This window comes from Salvelinus alpinus, chromosome 36 (assembly GCF_045679555.1).
Source record: "Salvelinus alpinus chromosome 36, SLU_Salpinus.1, whole genome shotgun sequence".
In the NCBI taxonomy this organism is placed as follows: Eukaryota; Metazoa; Chordata; class Actinopteri; order Salmoniformes; family Salmonidae; genus Salvelinus; species Salvelinus alpinus.
In genome coordinates this window covers 14,826,897-14,846,727 of record NC_092121.1, presented here as the reverse complement: position 1 = coordinate 14,846,727, position 19,831 = coordinate 14,826,897, and the positions used below count along the sequence as shown (strand labels likewise).

The window sequence follows — 19,831 nt, the reverse complement described above, 5'->3', positions numbered from 1 at the left end:
AGTCCTACAGCACAATAATGGGGTGTTTAGTGCGTAAGAGGAGGACACTTCCCCCAGAGGCAACTCAGCTTAATAGGGACAAAACTCCATTGTAATATAAGTGGTGCTATTCTTTTTCTCAAACCCTTTAGAGAAAACGTAATCAAGTTGTCCAGTTTGTATTGGCTGGCTGGACCACATGATCATATCACAGCGGCTTTTACGTAATAACTAAGTGTGTATCTTGTTTGGAATCAAACAGGGTAACAATGGCGAAGGGATGCTGGTGGCTCGGTGGCGGTGTGCGTCAGCATTGCAGAGGTCTGAGTCAATCACGGTATTATGGATTCCTCTCATTCCTGTCCCAGTGGACCTAGAGGGCTACAAAGTCATTATCATTAGAGGTACAGGCCTTGAGACAGTCTGGCATGCACTGGCATCATGGTCTGGCTGCTTCAGAAATGTCAAGTACCTGATGATGCTATTTAGGATTATAAATGAAGGATTATTACATGCAAACATGCCACTGTTAACTAGCACTTCCTTATACAAAATGCTAAGAGATTTTATCTCATGGCATGCAGTATGAAGTGATCTTAGTGATGTGTAAACTAGGAGTAGTATTTAGTTTAGCTTGTCATAGCTAACATTACAAGCTTCACTTTCAACAATCAGACTGCTAACCATGCTGATGAGATCAACCACCAGGCTATATCAGACATGCCACAGAATGCCAACAGGGAGAAGAGAAAGGATTCACCTTCTGTGTAATCATGAGGAATGTTCAGACCGGTATTCAGCATGCAGTGTGACTCCAGCAGGCATGCCACTGTTTACATGCAAAAAAAAGTTGACCTCATTCAGCAGTAATTTATCTAAGACACGCTCAACTTGCTTCTCAGTGTCACGTGTCGAGCTTCATCTGCACCATGGGTTAAGGACTCATCTCTACATTAGACCACTTTAGAGATCTGAAACCTCTTGATTTTAGTGAGAGTGAACTTTCTTAAAATTCTTCTTTTTACTAATTGTACTGTTTTGGATTGTTACATGATGTAAGTAAAAGGTTCCCCATCCAACCATACAGTACAGCACTTTCTCTCCACAGGTAGGAATGTGTTTACTGTAAACTCCACCTAACGCTCAACCACATTCCACTTAACAACTTTAAAACGTCAAAGTTATGTCTAGCCCTCTACAAACACCATCCTACATTCTAAGAAAATGCATTGACGTCATCTGATGTCAGATGCCCATCGAACATCTGACTGCTAAAACTGCAAATAAGGATTAGAGGAAGACATTGTAATGGAGCCAAGACAGTCGTGAAGAGGGCACGACAACACCTTTTCCCCCTCAGGAGACTGAAAAGATTTGGCATGGGTCCCCAGATCCTCAAAAAGTTCTACAGCTGCACCAACAAGAACATCCTGACCGGTTGCATGACCGCCTGGTATGGCAACTGCTCGGCATCTCTGACAGTAAGGCGCTACAGAGGGTAGTGCGTACGGCCCAGTACATCACTGGGGCCAAGCTTCCTGCCATGCAGGACCTATATACTAGGCGGTGTCAGAGAAAGGCCCAAAAAATTGTCAGATTCCAGTCACCCAAGTCAAACTGTGGCAAGCGGTACCAGAGCGCCAAGTCTAGGTCCAAAAGGCTCCTTAACAGATTCTATCCCCAAGCCATTAAAAAAAAAAAAAAAAAGTATTTCACCTTTATTTAACCAGGTAGGCTAGTTGAGAACAAGTTCTCATTTGCAACTGCGACCTGGCCATAAGACTGCTGAACAATTAATCAAATGGCCACCCGGACTATTTACCCCCCCCCCCTTTGTTTTTACACTGCTGCTACTCGCTGTTTATTATCTATGCATAGTCACTTTACCCCTACCTACATGTGCAAATGACCTCCACTAACCTGTACCCTGCACATTGACTCGGTACTGGTACCCCCTGTATATAGCCTTGTTATTTTATGGTGTTACTTTTTATTTTTATTTAATTGTATTTAGTAAATATTTTCTTAGCTCTAATTCTTGAACCGCATTGTTGGTAAAGGGCTTGTAAGTAAGCATTTCATGGTAAGGTCTACACCTGTTGTATTTGGTGCATGTGGCAAATAAAATTTGATTTGATGTAGGAGTGGCTAATGTAATCAATGCTCCGCCCCTGCTTAATCATTGCGTGCATCACTGTGAATAGTACAACCCCTAATCGTAATTTCAACGGCAGAACAGAGACGCTGGAAAACAATCTGAGAGCTGAAGTATTTTACACACAGGTTGGTGTGATTACATCAGTTACATATAATCTGATTACATCAAGTACATGTAATGTGGTTACAAAAACAACTACCTGTAATCACTTACCAGCAAAAATATTGTAATCAGATTACAGATACTTTCTAATAACTAGATAATTACTTTTTGGATTACTTTTAAATTCAGAAAGGATATTGGCAGAAAGAAATGCAGTGACACCTTTGCTTTCTTAATGACATTGAAAAAAGGCACAAGATTAAGTTTGTTCCACCTGAGTGAGTCTGACCACAAGTCAGAGACCACTATGATGGCACCGTTTGATGGATCATTTTTATTTTCTTAAAATGCCTCTTAAAGGGCTACTGCACTTCCTGATTTGGTCTTGTTATTAAGAAATGCTAGTGGTCATGACTAAAGGCAAATGAGAGTTGTCTTGGGGGTGTGGTTTGATGTGGGTGTTTCTTGGGTGTGTCTTTGCCATTCAATCACAACAAACAAGGACATTAGTTAGCCAGTTCGAGTTGAAACATTATTGAAAGCAAGCTGGCAACATACTTGCATCAAACATGTCATCAGTTTTGCTTGATTATGAGCTAGCTAGCTAATGTTAGCAAGGAAGGATCAAACCTGTCTTCAGGTGCAACATTAGCTATGCAAATCTTCCTCTCACATTACACGTTGGGGAGAGGCTGTATGTTTAGCTAGTTACATCACAGTATCATGGGCTATGCCGCTATGATACTAGGTTATCACATAATGACAAAACGTAGCTACTTAGCTACAACAAACCAGACTCAGGTTTGATGGTTGACAGCCCAAGTAGAAACTAGTTGGATGTAATCAATATCCAGGCCATTCCATGATCAACTTTATGGAAGCCCATTTTCACTAGAGTAGCTATTTCCCAAGCAAGGGCAAGTAGTAACCACACGTCTTGTCTGGGGAAGAGGTTCCAGTACTAACCACACGTTTTGTCTGGGGAAGAGGTTCCAGTACTAACCACACGTTTTGTATGGGGAAGAGGTTCCAGTACTAACCACACGTCTTGTCAGGGGAAGAGGTTCCAGTACTAACCACACGTCTTGTCTGGGGAAGAGGTTCCAGTACTAACCACACGTCTTGTCTGGGGAAGAGGTTCCAGTACTAACCACACATCTTGTCTGGGGAAGAGGTTCCAGTACTAACCACACATCTTGTCTGGGGAAGAGGTTCCAGTACTAACCACACGTTTTGTCTGGGGAAGAGGTTCCAGTACTAACCACACATCTTGTCTGGGGAAGAGGTTCCAGTACTAACCACACATCTTGTCTGGGGAAGAGGTTCCAGTACTAACCACACATCTTGTCTGGGGAAGAGGTTCCAGTACTAACCACACGTCTTGTCTGGGGAAGAGGTTCCAGTACTAACCACACATCTTGTCTGGGGAAGAGGTTCCAGTACTAACCACACATCTTGTCTGGGGAAGAGGTTCCAGTACTAACCACACGTCTTGTCTGGGGAAGAGGTTCCAGTACTAACTACACATCTTGTCTGGGAAAGAGGTTCCAGTGGGCGAGTTCATTTTGTGTGACCTGGTGCCCCAGGTGGGCGGGGTTTGGTCATTTTTGACCATTCCATTGGTCCTCCTTAGGAGAGGTCTCCTGCAGGCCGGGTCATGCAAGTGAACTCCTCCAGTCTTTTCCCAGAGAACATGGTGCCACCACGTGTTAATAGGCAAAAGGGAGCATGAATTGTTGACTTTATTGTAATCCAAACCAAAACCTCAAGTAAGTCATGACACAGTCACTTACCAAACTCAGTTTTGAACAAGACTGACTTTATGACCAAAATGATCCTATTTACACTTTACAGTCAATTTTGACACTAGAATGACTGTTTCTGACTCATATCGATGCCACATAGGCCGTTTAAAACCAGAGAAGTTGGTTCTAAGGGGCAGTTGACCTTTAAAGGGAAAGTCATCCAAAAGTAAGTAATCAAAGTAATCCGTTTGAGTAATAGTTGGAGGCGGCAGCGTAGCCTAGTGGTTAGAGTGTTAGCCTAGTAACCAAAAGGTTGCAAGTTCAGATTCCTGAGCTGACAAGGTACAAATCTATCATTCTGCCCCTGAACAAGGCAGTTCAGGCCATCATAGGCCATAGGCCATAATTGAAAATAAGAATTTGTTCTCAACTGACTTGCCTAGTAAAATTAAATAAAATCCAAAACTTGAGTTACTGATTACAATTTAGGACAGGTAACAGATTACATTTAGAAAGTACTACCCAACCCTTACACAACCAGCTTAGTGAGGCACTTGTATATTAATAGGAGAAGATTCAAGTTCAAGGTTCCACTTTATTTGTCCCAGAGGTAGAACATAGTGCATCAGTCATGGGCTGATGTAACGGATGTGAAATGGCTATCTAGTTAGCGGTGGTGCGCGCTAATAGCCTTTCAATCGTTGACGTCACTTGCTCGGAGACCTTGAAGTAGTGGTTCCCCTTGCTCTGCAAGGGCCGCAGCTTTTGTGGAGCGATGGGTAACGATGCTTCGTGGGTAACTGTTGTTGATGGGTGCAGAGGGTCCCTGGTTCGCGCCCGGGACAGACTAAAGTTAAAACTGTTACACTGACAGCCATCAATATAAATATAAACAATACTAATGATCAACATTAGCAGCCAAAATAGCACAACCTACAAAATCTAAAGTATCATACTGTGTAATGACCTATACAATCAGTAATAACAATTACTGTGTAATAACATACAATCAGTAATAATAATTACTTACTGTATAATAACATGCAATCAGTAATAATTGCTGTCTAATAACTATACAATCAGTAATAATTATTACTGTGTAATAATAGGGGATAGTGGGGTAAGTTTAGCCATTTTTTACATTCAGCGTCATTCCGACAAGGGAAATATAGTATTCTTTCTAATAATTATATCTACATATATTTCAGGATGATGTGTATCCCTGGAAATAATCAGAATTCATGTAAACATTAGTTTTGAAAACACAGCTTGTGCCCCCAAAATTATCTTGGCACAACTTACCATGGGTATGGGTAAGTTAAGCCACCTACAAATGTATGTACTGAATGAAATACACCACCTTTTTAAAACCATATCTATCTATTTCTCAAACACAATTTAACACAATCGCTTTTGTATTATAATCATTTTAAGCATCCTTTAACATAGGCTTAACACCTAACAAAGACGTTGTACTTTTAAAACACCTTTATCGTAAGTCAGGCCCTGTTCTTACCTCATTTCCCAACAACAATGCCTTGCATAACGCATGGGAAGAAAACACTTACATTTGCTCAACTTGCCATTGGTTCGCTTACCCCATGGCCACTGGCTGAACTTACCCCAAGGCAAACATTTTGACTATATTAGCTCACACAGCTACAAGGATGCACGCTCATGCTAGGTTTAGAACCTCGAATTGAAGCTTATAGAGACCCCAACTGATGTATAGAACACTTAAAAGGATCTACTTTGGTTTAGATACAAGCGTCATGAAACCTCTAACACAAATGCATTTGACTTGCTGAAAATCTTTTGGACCTAACTTACTTACCACTTTTCCCATGTGGTTTCTTCCTTCACAGACTCCATGAAATGACCTCTTCCTAAACATTTGGTCAAATTATCAATTGTGTGTATGGTTTCCTAGAAACAAGGGAGGCTCAACTTACCCCTTTCGCTCAACTTACCCCAATCATCCCTGATTATCATTGTGCTCATTCTGCCATCCTTGTTTTCCATAGAATATATAGGTTGTGGAGCTGCCAACAACAGATTTTACTTTCAGCATCCAGGTTTTTTCTTTATCATCACAATAAAACTCACCAGAAGATGAACTTGCAGAAGCAATGAGCTCGAGTTTCGATCAGATGATTATCCCCTATGTAGTTTTTTTGTAGGAAATATGCAAACCCATACAGAAGAGTAGACCAGAGAGCACACCCCTTTCATCAAGACCGCACTCAAATGAGTAGCCTATTCTTCCCATAGCCGCCACCCACTGCATAAAAGCTGGGAGTTACAGGCAAGAACGCCAGGGTTCGCCTTGAAGAATATACCGATACTGGCATTAGGTGCCGAGCTAGTGTAGCTCATTGATCTGCCTGACAATCAACTATGGGAAGCTCTTGACAACGGATAGCGTGTAACTTGTATGCGACCGCAAAATGTGACGAATAGTACGCAGATAAAAAAAAATACATGATATATATTTTTTTAAATATGTAGTTTAAAGAAAGAAGTTTCTGTAAAATATTTATTAATATCACCATGCAGCCGTAAACTTCAACTCCTTCGAAGTGGATGTGTATTTTCAGCTTCAACACTTAGTTTGAACAAGATGGAAGTTATCACACCATAAACGTTCTGCGGTGACTGACGAGATGGGAAAATGGGAGATATCAATGGTAATTTCCAATGATGTGCATAAGAATTTTGTGGTTGTACGACATGCGTTTCATTTAGAAATGATAAAGTTATTATCTTATTAGTTTTACTGTATTTTAAGAAACTATAATGTAATGTAGGCTATTTGAATCATAGGTTATGCACTGTTTGAACAGAGTCATATGCGGTTAATAGCCTAATTTCTCTTCTGACACCTGTTGGTCATAAATCAGACAGTGCTCTTATCAGAGCGTTATAGACATGTGTAGCTATAGCCCAATAATGGACTAAATGAGCCTAACGTTACTCCGTATAATCTAAGGACCTTGGATGTTCTGTTTCGAGGTGAATTGGTTATGGCAGCCAAATACACCATCTAAACGTGAATCGATTCACAATTGCGGTATGATCTTTAGGAACATAAAGCCCTCTACTTTCATGTCAGATCAAAATATAGGCTTAATATACACGGTTTAAACCGGTTTTAACACAGTTGCAGCAGACAGTCTTTTTCAGTGACAACACTTTGTGGCGTCAGTCTTCTGTTTACACACAGGTGTTTGGAGAAGCAGTTAATTAGCATAGGCAGTGGACTCTGTCTTCTGTTTGTTTTCTGTAAACAAGCGCTGTAACATGGAAATATGGCTGTGTGGGAACCCTAACCCTAATAAGGTGGGTAGTAGTGTAATATATATTTTTTTTAAACACTATTATTTCTTGCTGATATGAAATAGATACCTGAGAAGACAACGGTCCTCATCAGAGGAGGCTGGAGTAATAAGAGGACTGGCTCACTGTAAAGGCTGGAATGGAGTTAATTGAATTGTATCAAACATATGGAAACCACACGATTGAATCCGTTCCATTTACTCCATTCCATCCATTACAATGAGCCTGTCCTCCTATAGCTCTTCCCACCAGCCTCCACTTGTCCGTATGTTTCCTTCGTGTTAACACTGAGAGCAAACGTCTGGGTTCTTAACAAAACTTCCCTGGCCAGAAGGCGTCTATGAATAGGCTAATGTGCAACTAATGAATAAGGCAGCAACACTGCAACATATTGCCAATGCATGCAAGATGCATGGATGTACAGTATATCCTTGCATTTAGTGTATGCATATCTGTCAGTGAGACTTTTATTTGCATCATTGTCCTGTGACGACCGATGGTGCCTCTTTTAGTCTCATGGTCTATTTATTAATGAGATAAAACTGCCTGAATGGAAAAACGAGTATTAGGCCTATAGCTGGTTTCCAACAATACATGGTGATATCATAATGTTAACAGATTAATAGACGCTAACTGCTTTAGCAACTATTGACAATAGTATTTTCTGGTCGGGGCAGTTTTGTTAAGATCCCAGACACTCGTTCTAAACGTTAAAACGCATCGCTTGCGGCATGGTATTGGAAACAAGGATCATGTTTCATATCGGCGAGAATTAAATGTACTACCGACCTTTAGGGGTTAGTGTTCCTACACGGCCATATCTCCATGTTACATTGCTTGTTTACGGAAGACATAGGCTGCCACCTGTGCTAAATTGCTATCTAGCGTTCTCCGTTAACCTGTGTGTAAGCATAACTGGGGAGGAAGTGTAGTTCATCACTGGAGGCACACACAGTTTGTGGATCTGTGCTAAACTACCACAGTAAGTTATCTTATTTGAAAAAATGTTCTCGCTGATATGAAAGATAAGGTGCATATCGGAATGTGTTTCGAAAACCGGTTTGAAAGCTATGATTTATGTTTCTAAACATTTAAACAAAGCATCGAAATTGTAGTTCACATACGGGGAAGAAGGGTTTTCGAGAGATATCCTGATAGAATTTGTATCATTATGTTTAGTTTAGTCTCAATATTGGACAAATCTTGTCTGTTTTGAATTTAGTTTGGTGCACCTAAGACTAAGATAAAGATGTTACTGTATTGTATCCTTGCCCATAGAATTAGGATCTCTGTGCCTTGGCCTCATGTAGGCCTACAGATAATGTAATGCAGTATTCCATAAAGGACAATGGTGTGATATTGGTCCCCTCACGACACCGATAATAGTGTCTCTTTTTCTTGGCCTGGTCTTTTGTCAGGTGTGTATAATTAGGTTGTGATGCACGTCTGCCTGCCTTGTACCTCAGTAACCCTCTGTAATTTAGGAGCTGGTTAATGATTATAATGTGCCTTGAGTGCTCTGCCCACCATATGCATCTGCACGTCTGTCAGATGGCATATGACTTAAAATGTTCTGATTTTTTTTGAGCATACATGGATAATATCAGTGCCAACGTTAAAACCAGACTGTTTAGTTCTGACAGGGACATAGGGGGGAAAGCCTAAATTATATCAGAAAGCGGTGTACAGATATGATGGGCGTGTATTAGAACAGAGAGATTGATTGGGGGCTAGTGACGGACTTGTATGGAGGACTGAGTTGGGGGAGTGGGTGGAGGGATACAGTGGCAAGAAAAAGTATGTGAACTATTTGGAAATACCTGGATTTCTGCATAAATTGGTCATAAAATTTGCTCTGATCTTCATCTAGGTCACAACAATAGACTAACAGTCTGGTTAACCAATTTAGGTAATCCAGGTAATTTCAAAGTGTTCACATACTCTTTCTTGCCACTGTAGATTTAATAGGTTACATATTTTAAAGGGGATTATGCTGATTTATTTACGATTTCTTTGATCATGTCGTTTCAATTATTTGACCCAGGTGCCGTCTCTTTGTACCACATTTCTCTTGTCCTCAATAGGCAAGCTGTGTACCTTTTCATGTTGTTCTGTACCAATGTTATTTGGCATACATTAGAGTCAAGTTCCTTGTCCTGCTAAATATGCAGACTATTGTATGAAATGTTTTAATTGGGTAAATCCATTTGAATTCAGCCACTTTTTGATAGCACCCCTTTTTGATTTGAAGAAAACCTTCCATACATATTTGCCCGTTGTAGAAGTGCTCAGAAAGTGACTTTTTGGATCTGAATGCCAAAACAGAGAAAGGTGCTTAAAGTTGACCTATTTTGCATACCATACCATGAGACATCCATGTCTTCATCACTGGAAAAAATATATATTTTTTACCTTAAACATAAATTATATATTTGTTCAAATTGGCCTATTTGACATAATCTGAGGTTGTTGTGCCTGCCATCAGTTGAGACACAACATGCTCTTGAATACAGGCTGGGTATTCATTTACGTTAAAGGTAAAAAAACAAAACATAATTTGTATTCAATAAATTAGTTTGACAACCCTGTTTAACCATGTATCTTTTCCAGTGATTAAGACATGGATGTCTGATGGTATGGTGGGGTATGCAAAATGGGGAAACTTTGAGCACCTCTCTCCAGAATATTTTTCCATTCATGTCCAAAAAGTCACTTGCTGAGCACTTCTTCCATCAGCAAACATGTATGGGGAAAAAAGGGATGCTGTCAAAGTGATTGAATTCATATCTCAATTTCTGCTCAGTGTTTTCTCTAACGTAAACAGTACAGTGTTTCTAAGAGAGATTTGAATTAAACTTTTAAAGCGAAGAAATCAAACATGAGTTTGTCTTTTCACCAGTCAGCTAATAACTGATAAACCCAAAGCACATCCTGTATCACAGACCTTCCAGGTGAATTGTCTACATTTTGCTCACAAGGCGGGCATGCCTCTGTATAGGCTTACTGTAATGGACCATAAACATCAATCTGGTCTTAAAGCTGGTCATTATGGTCTGGAGGCTCTGTCCTGTCAGTGGTCTACTGCCCCTAGACAGCTATTGTACACATGAGCTGAAATGTCTGTGTTGCATGTGAGGTCCAGTTTGTTGTTGTGTGAGCCTCATAGCCGCCTCATCCCTGTGGATCAGGGGGGGTTTAGGTGGTTTGCATGTCAGCGGGTCACCTCTGCTTGTTTGTTAGTGGTCAACTATGGCTATTTTTACCTGCTAATGATCCTCCTTTTGACCTCCGTGTTTCCAAAAACAAAAATGAGGTGTCTAGTCCAGTATGCGTCAATACAAGAGTATTGAGGATTGAAGGAATTGAAAGGAGCTCCAGTCTCCCCATCTCACCGTGTGAGTTCCTCCTTCCCACCCAGAACCCAGTGCAGGAGTGGGGGGAGGAGTTTGAGGAGGGGGCGTTGTATGGGATCACCCTGCGTCGGGAGCCCGTCCAGATACCAGCCAGCCCCACCGAGGCCCGGCCATGCGTGGCCTTCGTCCAGTACCGGACCTGCAAGGTGCGCAGGCTGAAGGCAGCCACCCTGAACCGGCTGGTGAGCCACCTCCTGGACCCCTGCTGCCAGGAGCCCGACTACAGACGGATCTTTCTGTCCACCTACCAGACCTTCACCACTAACAGTGCACTCATTGAACTGCTCTTCCAGAGGTAGGCCATGTCATTAAGTTTACAGTACTCATAACTGCTGTTATGTTTCACCTGACCATTGTCTTAGACCATAATGCAGAAGCTATTTCACTGTTAAAATTATACCGTATGAAATGAGGTGAGCAGGTTGTTTGACGTCTTTAGTTTGAAAACACCTTGACGTTCTAGTTTTACTGCTTATTAAAACCCATCTTCTATAAAATACATTTTGGGTGAAAAGGCCTAAAAATGTCTCTCTCCCTCTTTTGCCTTCTTGTCTTCACCCACCTTTTTTGCAAACACAACTCTTTTGACACATTCCGAGTTATCACAGTAACAAATAAGATGAGCCAAATTGGATTCATAATGTTATGTTGGACACAGATGAGAGGGTACGTCGAGAGTGGTTGTTTTTGAACAACACTTCTCGCTGTGTATGCAAAGTCACTTAGTTTCGTCAGATTGTTTTTTCTTTCTTGCTTCCCTCACAAAATGACTATCTCAGCATCTTTGATGTAATGATAATAAGCACCCAGCAGGTAGTTAGCCATTACAGGTTTTACAACAACAGCAATTATTCGCTGAGTTTAGAGTGAGGTCAGTGTCAGGATAACAACGAAACATAGAGACAGACCAAAGAAAAACAGTCTGAAGAAGAATGGACCACTGTCCTGTTGGTCACAATCACAGTTTAGATGAGTCTGACACTCTTCCTAATTGTTCTCACAGGGACAATGGGGCTTCAGATGTGTACAATAGTGAATGTCACAGGAGGTGAGGTGGCTGCTTTTCCCTTGATCACATTTATTTCCTTGACTCTGAAACAGGGAAGACATTGTTTCATCACGTTGTCTCCTCAGGCGTCTGTTGCCCCTGATCCAGACTTGGTTGGAGGAGTACAGTGAGGACTTCCGGGATCCTCCTCAGCACCCCTCCCTAAGGCTGCTGATGGACCACCTGCACACCCTGTCCTCCTTCTGTTCACTGGCCCAGCGCTCTGAAACTCTGCTTAAGAAATTCCAGAGAGAAGGTACAGGATTCACTTGTTTTTCCTAACCTTTTCTGTGAATTGCCTTTGATTATGATACCATTGTTGATCCTCTTCTGTCATTCCTCTCTCCCTTTAATAGAAATGGATACTGGTGGCCATTCTTCCCAGGCTGAGGTTAATCAGGAAGATGAGGGCTCAGGGGAGGAAGGCGTAGAATGGGACAGCCCACTGGATCAGGGTGACATCATGGACTTCTCAGTCACAGCCATCGCAGAACAGCTCACCCGACTGGATGCTGTAAGTGTCAATCTTGGCAGATCATTTCTGGCTCTTAATATGCGTCCTCAGGAGTGGATCGTTAACACTCTTTTTCCATTTTACCTTCCTTATCTGTGCGTCTCTCAGGGGCTGTTTGGGAAGGTGGTTCCCTACCAGTGTCTGGGCTGTGTGTGGTCCCAGAGAGACAAGAAGGAGAACCTGTCTGCTACCGTCAGCGCCACCATTACTCAGTTTAATGCAGTCACCAACCGAGTCATCACCTCCCTGCTCTGCCGGCCCACCTCCAGCCCCACTTCCGTCCACAGGGCCTCCAGCCCAGCTCAGAGGGCCTGCGTCATTGAGAAGTGGATCAGAGTAGGACAGGTCAGACACATCTAGTAACTTGGACCATTTGAGGGATACATTTTCAAATCCAAGTGCAGCTTTCTTACACATCTAAACGTTAAACTGTATCCTGGTTCTCAGTGCATTCAGTTGTAAGTCCCTAGTCAGTCTCTAACTTGTGACTATTTTCTGAAACAGGAGTGTCGGCAGCTGAAGAATTTCTCCTCTTTGAGGGCCATCCTGTCTGCCCTTCAGTCCAATGCTGTCTACAGGCTGAGGAAGACGTGGGCTGCTGTGTGTAGGTACGGACTGTCGAGTCACACTGCAAGGGTTAGTTGAGTCATGAAGCTAGAGGGCCAATAACATTGATTGAATATGGCAAAAAAAATGAACAAGGGTGTCCTTTTCCTCTGAGAATGTAAGGCTTAGTAAGGAAATGATTTACTAGTAATTGACCTACATTATTCAACTAACCTTAGTTTGTACTTCATGCCATAACTATGTAATGAACCATTTTTATTGTGTCAGTCAAGAATAGTTGAACAATAATTTTAGGTCAACATGGCATGCCTTACCAACTCTAAATCCCTTTGAAGCTTCAAGGATATCTTTTGTAATAAAGTTGCTAGTGATGTCTTGTCTGTGTTATTTTTGGATTGATTTAATTGGTTTGTTCTTCATCAGGGACAGTGTGGCCATCTTTGATAACCTCTGTGAAACCTTCCCTGATGAGAACTGTGTGTTGAGCAACAGAGAGATCAGTTTGGAGGTAAGAATCAAGTACATTAAGGAAAATGATTTAACTTCATTTTTTAAACTTGCGTCTCTGCACAAATGTATGCTTTCTTTTTACAACCATAATGCAGACGATATGACACTGTTGAAATACTTACAATATGGAGTGTTTTGTTTTGAGAGCAGTTGACCTTTACTTACATCTTCAAGCACCTTGATATTCTACTTTTACGACTTATTAAAACCCATCTTTCTGTCAAGTTAATGTTTAGTGAAATTGCGTAACAGTGTGTTAATAGTAAGCCATTGTCCCAAAGCAAAAGAGAGGGTGTTCTATTTTTCTGTCGGCTCTGGGTGTTTGTGTCAAATCTTCATTCGGTCTGGTTACAGGGAGAGGGCTCTAAAGTAATATTCTACATATTGCTCAGAATTTCCAAATAAGCTGATATTAACATCATTGTCAACAAACACTACACTAATGACAATTTCCCCAGCAGTTCCTTGAGAAACACCTTCATTTGCCTCACATCTTTATTTAATTTGACTGTATTGGTCCACCCCTTGTTCAACTGGACTGTTCCAGAAAAATAGTTTAACGTGCTCCCTGTGTCTGTATTAACAGGCTCTTAGAAATTGTGGTTTTGACAGATGTTCTTATGAAAATGTTCCTTAGCACAAAACTGCTTTTGTTCACATGTTTGCATGGATTTTAAAAGCTCAATGTATTGTTTACATAATGAGATATGTGTGTGTGTCTAAGAACAACCAATGTGATATTGACCCCATAAGCTGGTAAAGGAAGTTCTGACCTAGACCAGATTAGACTGACTCTTTGCATATGCTGTAGGTCATTGCACATGAGTGGATAGGTTGACAATGGAAGGCCATAAAAGCAGACTGAATTTAGCTTCTATCTGACCCCTTTTCAGGATGGAAGCCAAACAGCCATGGATAACATTTCTCCCAAGATATCCAAGCGATGTCCTATTGCCAGACAGATGGTAAGCAATACTTCAGAGAGAGATTGAGTAAGAGACATTGCAAACATGATATGTAGACATGAGAGATATCTATATATAGTGGGGGTCATTATGTTTGAGTTTAGCTTTCTCTTCTTTACATGCAACATTAAATGGACAGAAATGATAGCAGAGGCCTCCCGAGTGGCGTCGTGGTCTAAGGTACTGCATCGTAGTGTTGCAGCTTCACTACAGCCTGGGGTTTGATCCCAGGCTGTGTCACACCCGGCCGTGACCGGGAGTCCCATAGAGCGGCGCACAATTGGCCCAGCGTCATCCGGTTAGGGGAGGGATTGGCTGAAGGGGGCTTTACTTGACTCATCGGACTCTAGCGACTTGTTGTGGTGGGCCGGGCAACTGCAAGCTGACTTTGGTCGTCAATTGAACTGTGTTTCCTCCGACACATTGGTGCAGCTGGCTTCCGGGTTGAGCGGGTGTTAAGAAGCACGGCTTGCCTCCCGGGTGGCGCAGTGGTCTAAGGCACTGCATCGCAGTGCTAGCTGTGCCACCAAAGATTCTGGGTTCGAGCCCAGGCTCTGTCGCAGCCGGCCGCGACCGGGAGGTCCATTGGGGGCGACGCACAATTGGCCCAGTGTCGTCCGGGTTAGGAAGGGTTGGATTCCGGGATAGGATGTGCGTTGTGTCAAGAAGCAGTGCAGCTAGGTTGGGTTGTGTTTCGGAGGACGCATGGCTCTCGACCTTCGCCTCTCCCAAGTCCGTACGGGAGTTGCAGCGATGAGACAAGACTGTAACTACTACCAATTGGATACCACGAAATTGGGGGAAAAAGGGGGTAAAAAAAAGAAGCGCGGCTTGGGGGGTCATGTTTCGAGGACGAATGAGTCGACCTTCGCCTCTCCCGAGCCCATTGGGGAGTTGCAGCGATGAGACAAGATCGCAATTGGATATCAAGAAAAAGGGGGGTATAAAATAAAATAGAAATGATAGCAGAATTCTGTGTATCTGAAAGTTAAAAAAAAAAAAAGTTTATTATAAGCTGCTACCGGGGGAGTGGTGGAAAGGGGAGGAAGGATTCTAGTATTGTCTACTCAGTATTTTGCGGGGGCAGTTTCTGCTTCTTGAAGTCACATGTAGCCCCCTAACCCCATCAGCTCTTAACCCACAAGAGGTTACAGTGATTCCCCTAGAGGAAGAATCTATTCAAAGACAGAGAGTCATGTGTGGCAAGAGGAAGCCATCCTATTCTTAGCCACTGATGTTTCAAATGGCCACAGATTACTAGGCTATGAAAGGACATTAATCATAGACCAAGACCTTTTTCTAGCATCATATGCACATTCTCTCTAAAGCTGTGTTACTAGAATCCTCTGCTGACATGCTGTCTCTGTACTGTTGTCTCCTCAGAGCACCTCCGGTGGGGTGGTTCCTTACCTGGGCACATACCTGACTATCCTCACAATGCTGGACACTGCTCTACCAGATACTGTGGAGGTAAGCAAACAGCCATTGAGACAGACTGCTCAGTTATGGCAGCTACTTTAAGTTAATTCTATATTTACCTTATAGCGGATTGCTATCTTAATGTTTAATATTGATAATAAATCTTCCATATTGTCAAGTATAATAGCATGTTGTGCTATTTTTGACAGGGGGACCTCATAAACTTTGAAAAGAGGAGGAGGGTAAGTTGTTGCTGTTTTTGTCTTCGGTCTCTAAGCCTGTAGGGAATAGGATTTTACGTAAAGAAAACAAAAGATGCAGTACAAACGTGTCTAAATATTTCACCCTTGTTATAGGACATGACATGCATTGAATTGGTGGTACACTCACCACCACATTTTAGTGGTACTTTCACATGCCGAAGGAAAAAGTGCACACCTTTATGCTTAAGGATGTTTGCTTACTGCTCTAAATTACTATCTCTCAGCCTTTATTGGAGCCCCATGACTGTTAAAAGTGTTGTCAGGTGTTACTAGTTCAGGACAAGTTACATAACAACCACACAGCTGACATGGGCTCATGATCTCCCTCTCTCTCTGCAGGAGTTTGAGATTCTCTCTCAGATCCGGCAGCTCCAAGCCTCCTGCTCTCAGTACAACCTGCCCCATCACACCAGGATCACTGCCTGGTTGCAGGGCCAGAAGCTGCTCACTGACCAGGAGAGGTGAGAACCTGTCCCCCACTGGTTTTATGGTAGATCGATGAGGAGATAAAGAGCTGGTGAGCTTTGTAAGGATTAATGGTGCCTAATCATGTCTTAAAATGATGCCCCTTATAGGCCAATAAACCCCTTATACAACCTGAATTGTCTCTTTCTAATATACTGTATACCCAAATGTACTACTCAAATGACATGTAAACATAATCCCTACCCTGGTTTTGCCTGTTAAGGAAATTTATAGAAAACCCATCTAGAGCTGGGGTTGACACAAGGCTGCAGTGTGTTTAGGCTTTTAAAATCAGATGTGCTAGTGCAGGGCTGGAACAAAAGGCTGTATACATTTAGACAAGTCCACCCTGACTTCAGGCCTCAAAAGTGTTTTCTATGTGTTCTGCCACAGCTATGAACTGTCCAGAAACATGGAGCTTCCAATAGACATCTGCTCCCCAAGCGCCTGGAGCCACCGTTTGCTCAGCAAGAAACTGTCCTCGTGAGTACTGAACACTTCTCTTAACAGCAGTTGCCATCTTGTTAATTCTAATCAAGACAATAGTATTCACCCCATCTCTAATATACAGTTGAAGTCAGAGGTTTACATACACCTTAGCCAAATACATTTAAGCTCAGTTTCACAATGCCGGACATTTAATCCGAATAAAATGTCCCTGTTTTAGGTCAGTTAGGATCACCACTTTATTTTAAGAATGTGAAATGTCAGAATAATAGTAGAGAGAATGATTTATTACAGCTTTTATTTCTTTCATCACATTCCCAGTGGGTCAGAATTAGTATTTGGTAGCATTGCCTTTAAATTCTTTAACTTGGGTCAAATGTTTCAGGTAACCTTTCACAAGCTTACCACAATAACTTGGGTGAATTTTGTCCCATTCCTCCTGACAGAGCTGGTGTAACTGAGTCAGGTTTGTAGGCCTCATTGCGCACACACGCTTTTTCAGTTCTGCCCACAAATGTTCTATGGGATTGAGGTCAGGGCTTTGTGATGGCCACTCCAATACATTGACTTTGTTGTCCTTAAGCCATTTTGCCACAACTTTGAAAGTATGCTTGGGGTCATTGTCCATTTTTTTTTTTAAGACCCATCTGCGACCAAGCTTTAACTTCCGGACTGATGTCTTGAGATGTTGTTTCAATAAATCCACATAAATTTCCTTCTTCATGAGGCCATCTATTTTGTGAAGTGCACCAGTCCCTCCTGCAGTAAAGCACCCCCACAACATGATGCTGCCACCCCCGTTCTTCACGTTTGGGATGGTGTTCTTCAGCTTGCAAGCATCCCCCTTTTTCCTCCAAACATAATGATAGTCATTATGGCCAAACAGTTGTATTTTGATTTCATCAGACCAGAGGACATTTCTCCAAAAGTACGATCTTTGTCCCCATGTGTAGTTGCACACCGTAGTCTGGCTTTTTTATGTTGGTTTTGGAGCAGTGGCTTCTTCCTTGCTGAGCGGCCTTTCAGGTTATGTCGATATAGGACTCGTTTTGCTGTGGATATAGATACTTTTGTACCTGTTTTCTCCAGCATCTTCACAAGGTCTTTTGCTGTTCTGGGATTGATTTGCACTTTTCGCATCAAAGTACGTTCATCTCTAGGAGACAGAACTCGTCTCCTTCCTGAGGGGTATGACGGCTGCGTGGTCCCATTGTGTTTATACTTGCGTACTATTGTTTGTACAGATGAACTTGGTACCTTCAGGTGTTTAGGAATTGCTCCCAAGGATGAACCAGACTTGTGGAGGTCTACAATTGTTTTTCTGAGGTCTTGGCTAATTTCTTTTGATTTTCCCATGATGTCAAGCAAAGAGCCACTGAGTTTGAAGGTAGGCCTTGAAATACATCCACAGGTACACCTCCAATTGACTCAAATGATGTCAATTAGCCTATCAGAAGCTTCTAAAGCCATGACATCATTTTCTGGAATTTTCCAAGCTGTTTAAAGGCACAGTCAACTTAGTGTATGTAAACTTCTGACCCACTGGAATTGTGATACAGTGAAATAATCTGTCTGTAAACAATTGTTGGAAAAATGACTTGTGTCATGCACAAAGTAGATGTCCTAACCAACTTGCCAAAACTATAGTTTGTTAACAAGAAATTTGTGGAGTGGTTGAAAAACAACCTAAGTGTATGTAAACTTCCAACTGTATACAACTAGTGTAATATTGTTGCAAATAAACAAGAACTGTAAAAGAACAATGACAAAATGCAGTATTTAAGGTTTTACTAGTGTACGTTGACCACATTTGTTAATTTAGTGGAAAGTTCTAACTGTGTGTATTTGCAGACTCCTGAAAGTGAGTGAGGGATCCAGCAGGAAAACCCATGCAGACCAGATCAGTGTGTCGTCTTCAGGGTCCAGTGGCTCTGAGATGGAGGATCTCTCCACCCCTCCCTCCACACTCAGACTGCAGGTACAGCTCTCTCCTATCCCCTTTAGACATGCCTCTGACTGTCTCTCTCTTTCTGTCAGTCATTGCTCACCCTGGTTAAAGCTGTTTCAAATGTTTTAATAGAACACGCTGTACTACAAAACATCCTCTAGTTACACTTTACTAATACCAGTAGTTACACCATGAAGCAATTCAAAAGTCATTGCCATTATGTGTCTTTTTATATAACCTCCCATTCATAACAGTGATCCCCATTGACATCTCATCGAAACTGATGTCCTTGAGAACTGGAATGTCAATTGACCAGGTCCTTGAAGCCAAGCAGGAGTGGTGTTTGCTTAGCACATGCCTCTCTGGTGAAGCATGGCTCAATACTTCAGTTGTCCACAAATGTGCTGAGGTCAATGTCTCAGACAGACAAACTGAAAGACTAATTCATTATTTCCAATGGCACTCATGCATGTTCTGTCTCTCTACCTTGTCCCAGTCTCTGTCCAGCTCCTGTCAAAATGTGGCGGAGGCCTTACCCTCCTCCCCGGATGGCTCCACTCCCTCCACTTGTTCCTCCAGTTCTCAGCCTGACCTCTCTGCTCCAGTGGCTGCCCACCCTAAACCCATGCTGGCCTCTCATCACAAGCGCTCTGTGTCCATGACCTCCCTCCCCCTCTACAACAGACAGGTGGCTGACTCCTGTATAGTGAGGGTCAGTGTGGAGGCTGGCAACGGCAACATGTACAAGAGCATCCTGGTGAGCTTGGGTTGTGATCTGGCGGTAGGGATTATCTTGGGGTCCTGTTACGGAAATGTAAAAGCGATCATGTGTATAGTACTCTAGCTCTGTACATTTGGTTATGATGAAAACTAAGATAAGAACTGCTGTGTTGGTTACATTTTAGTTATTTGGCAGACGCTCTCATCCAGAGCGACTTAGTTATTGCGTTCA

The 19,831-nt window shown here is 42.2% G+C and overlaps 1 protein-coding gene across 5 annotated transcripts in view; it reads left to right on the top strand.

The window, feature by feature from the left end:
- Positions 1-19,831, top strand: part of LOC139565531 (choline transporter-like protein 2) — a 34,202-nt gene that overhangs the window by 10,917 nt on the left and 3,454 nt on the right. For 2 of the 5 annotated variants that reach the window (XR_011672918.1, XM_071385954.1), the window contains exon 22: positions 242-2,120. Coding sequence is in view for 4 of the 5 variants with exons in the window: in XM_071385954.1 (XP_071242055.1) it covers positions 242-246 (5 nt within the window). In the remaining variant the exon portion in view is untranslated. Of the gene's footprint in view, positions 1-241; positions 2,121-6,246; positions 6,672-10,738; positions 11,029-11,736; positions 11,782-11,867; positions 12,038-12,137; positions 12,296-12,403; positions 12,641-12,799; positions 12,904-13,285; positions 13,371-14,265; positions 14,338-15,720; positions 15,808-15,965; positions 15,999-16,358; positions 16,481-16,877; positions 16,968-18,782; positions 18,910-19,375; positions 19,637-19,831 lie in introns of those variants that run through there. The other 3 variants (XM_071385952.1, XM_071385953.1, XM_071385955.1) reach the window with 3 other exon arrangements.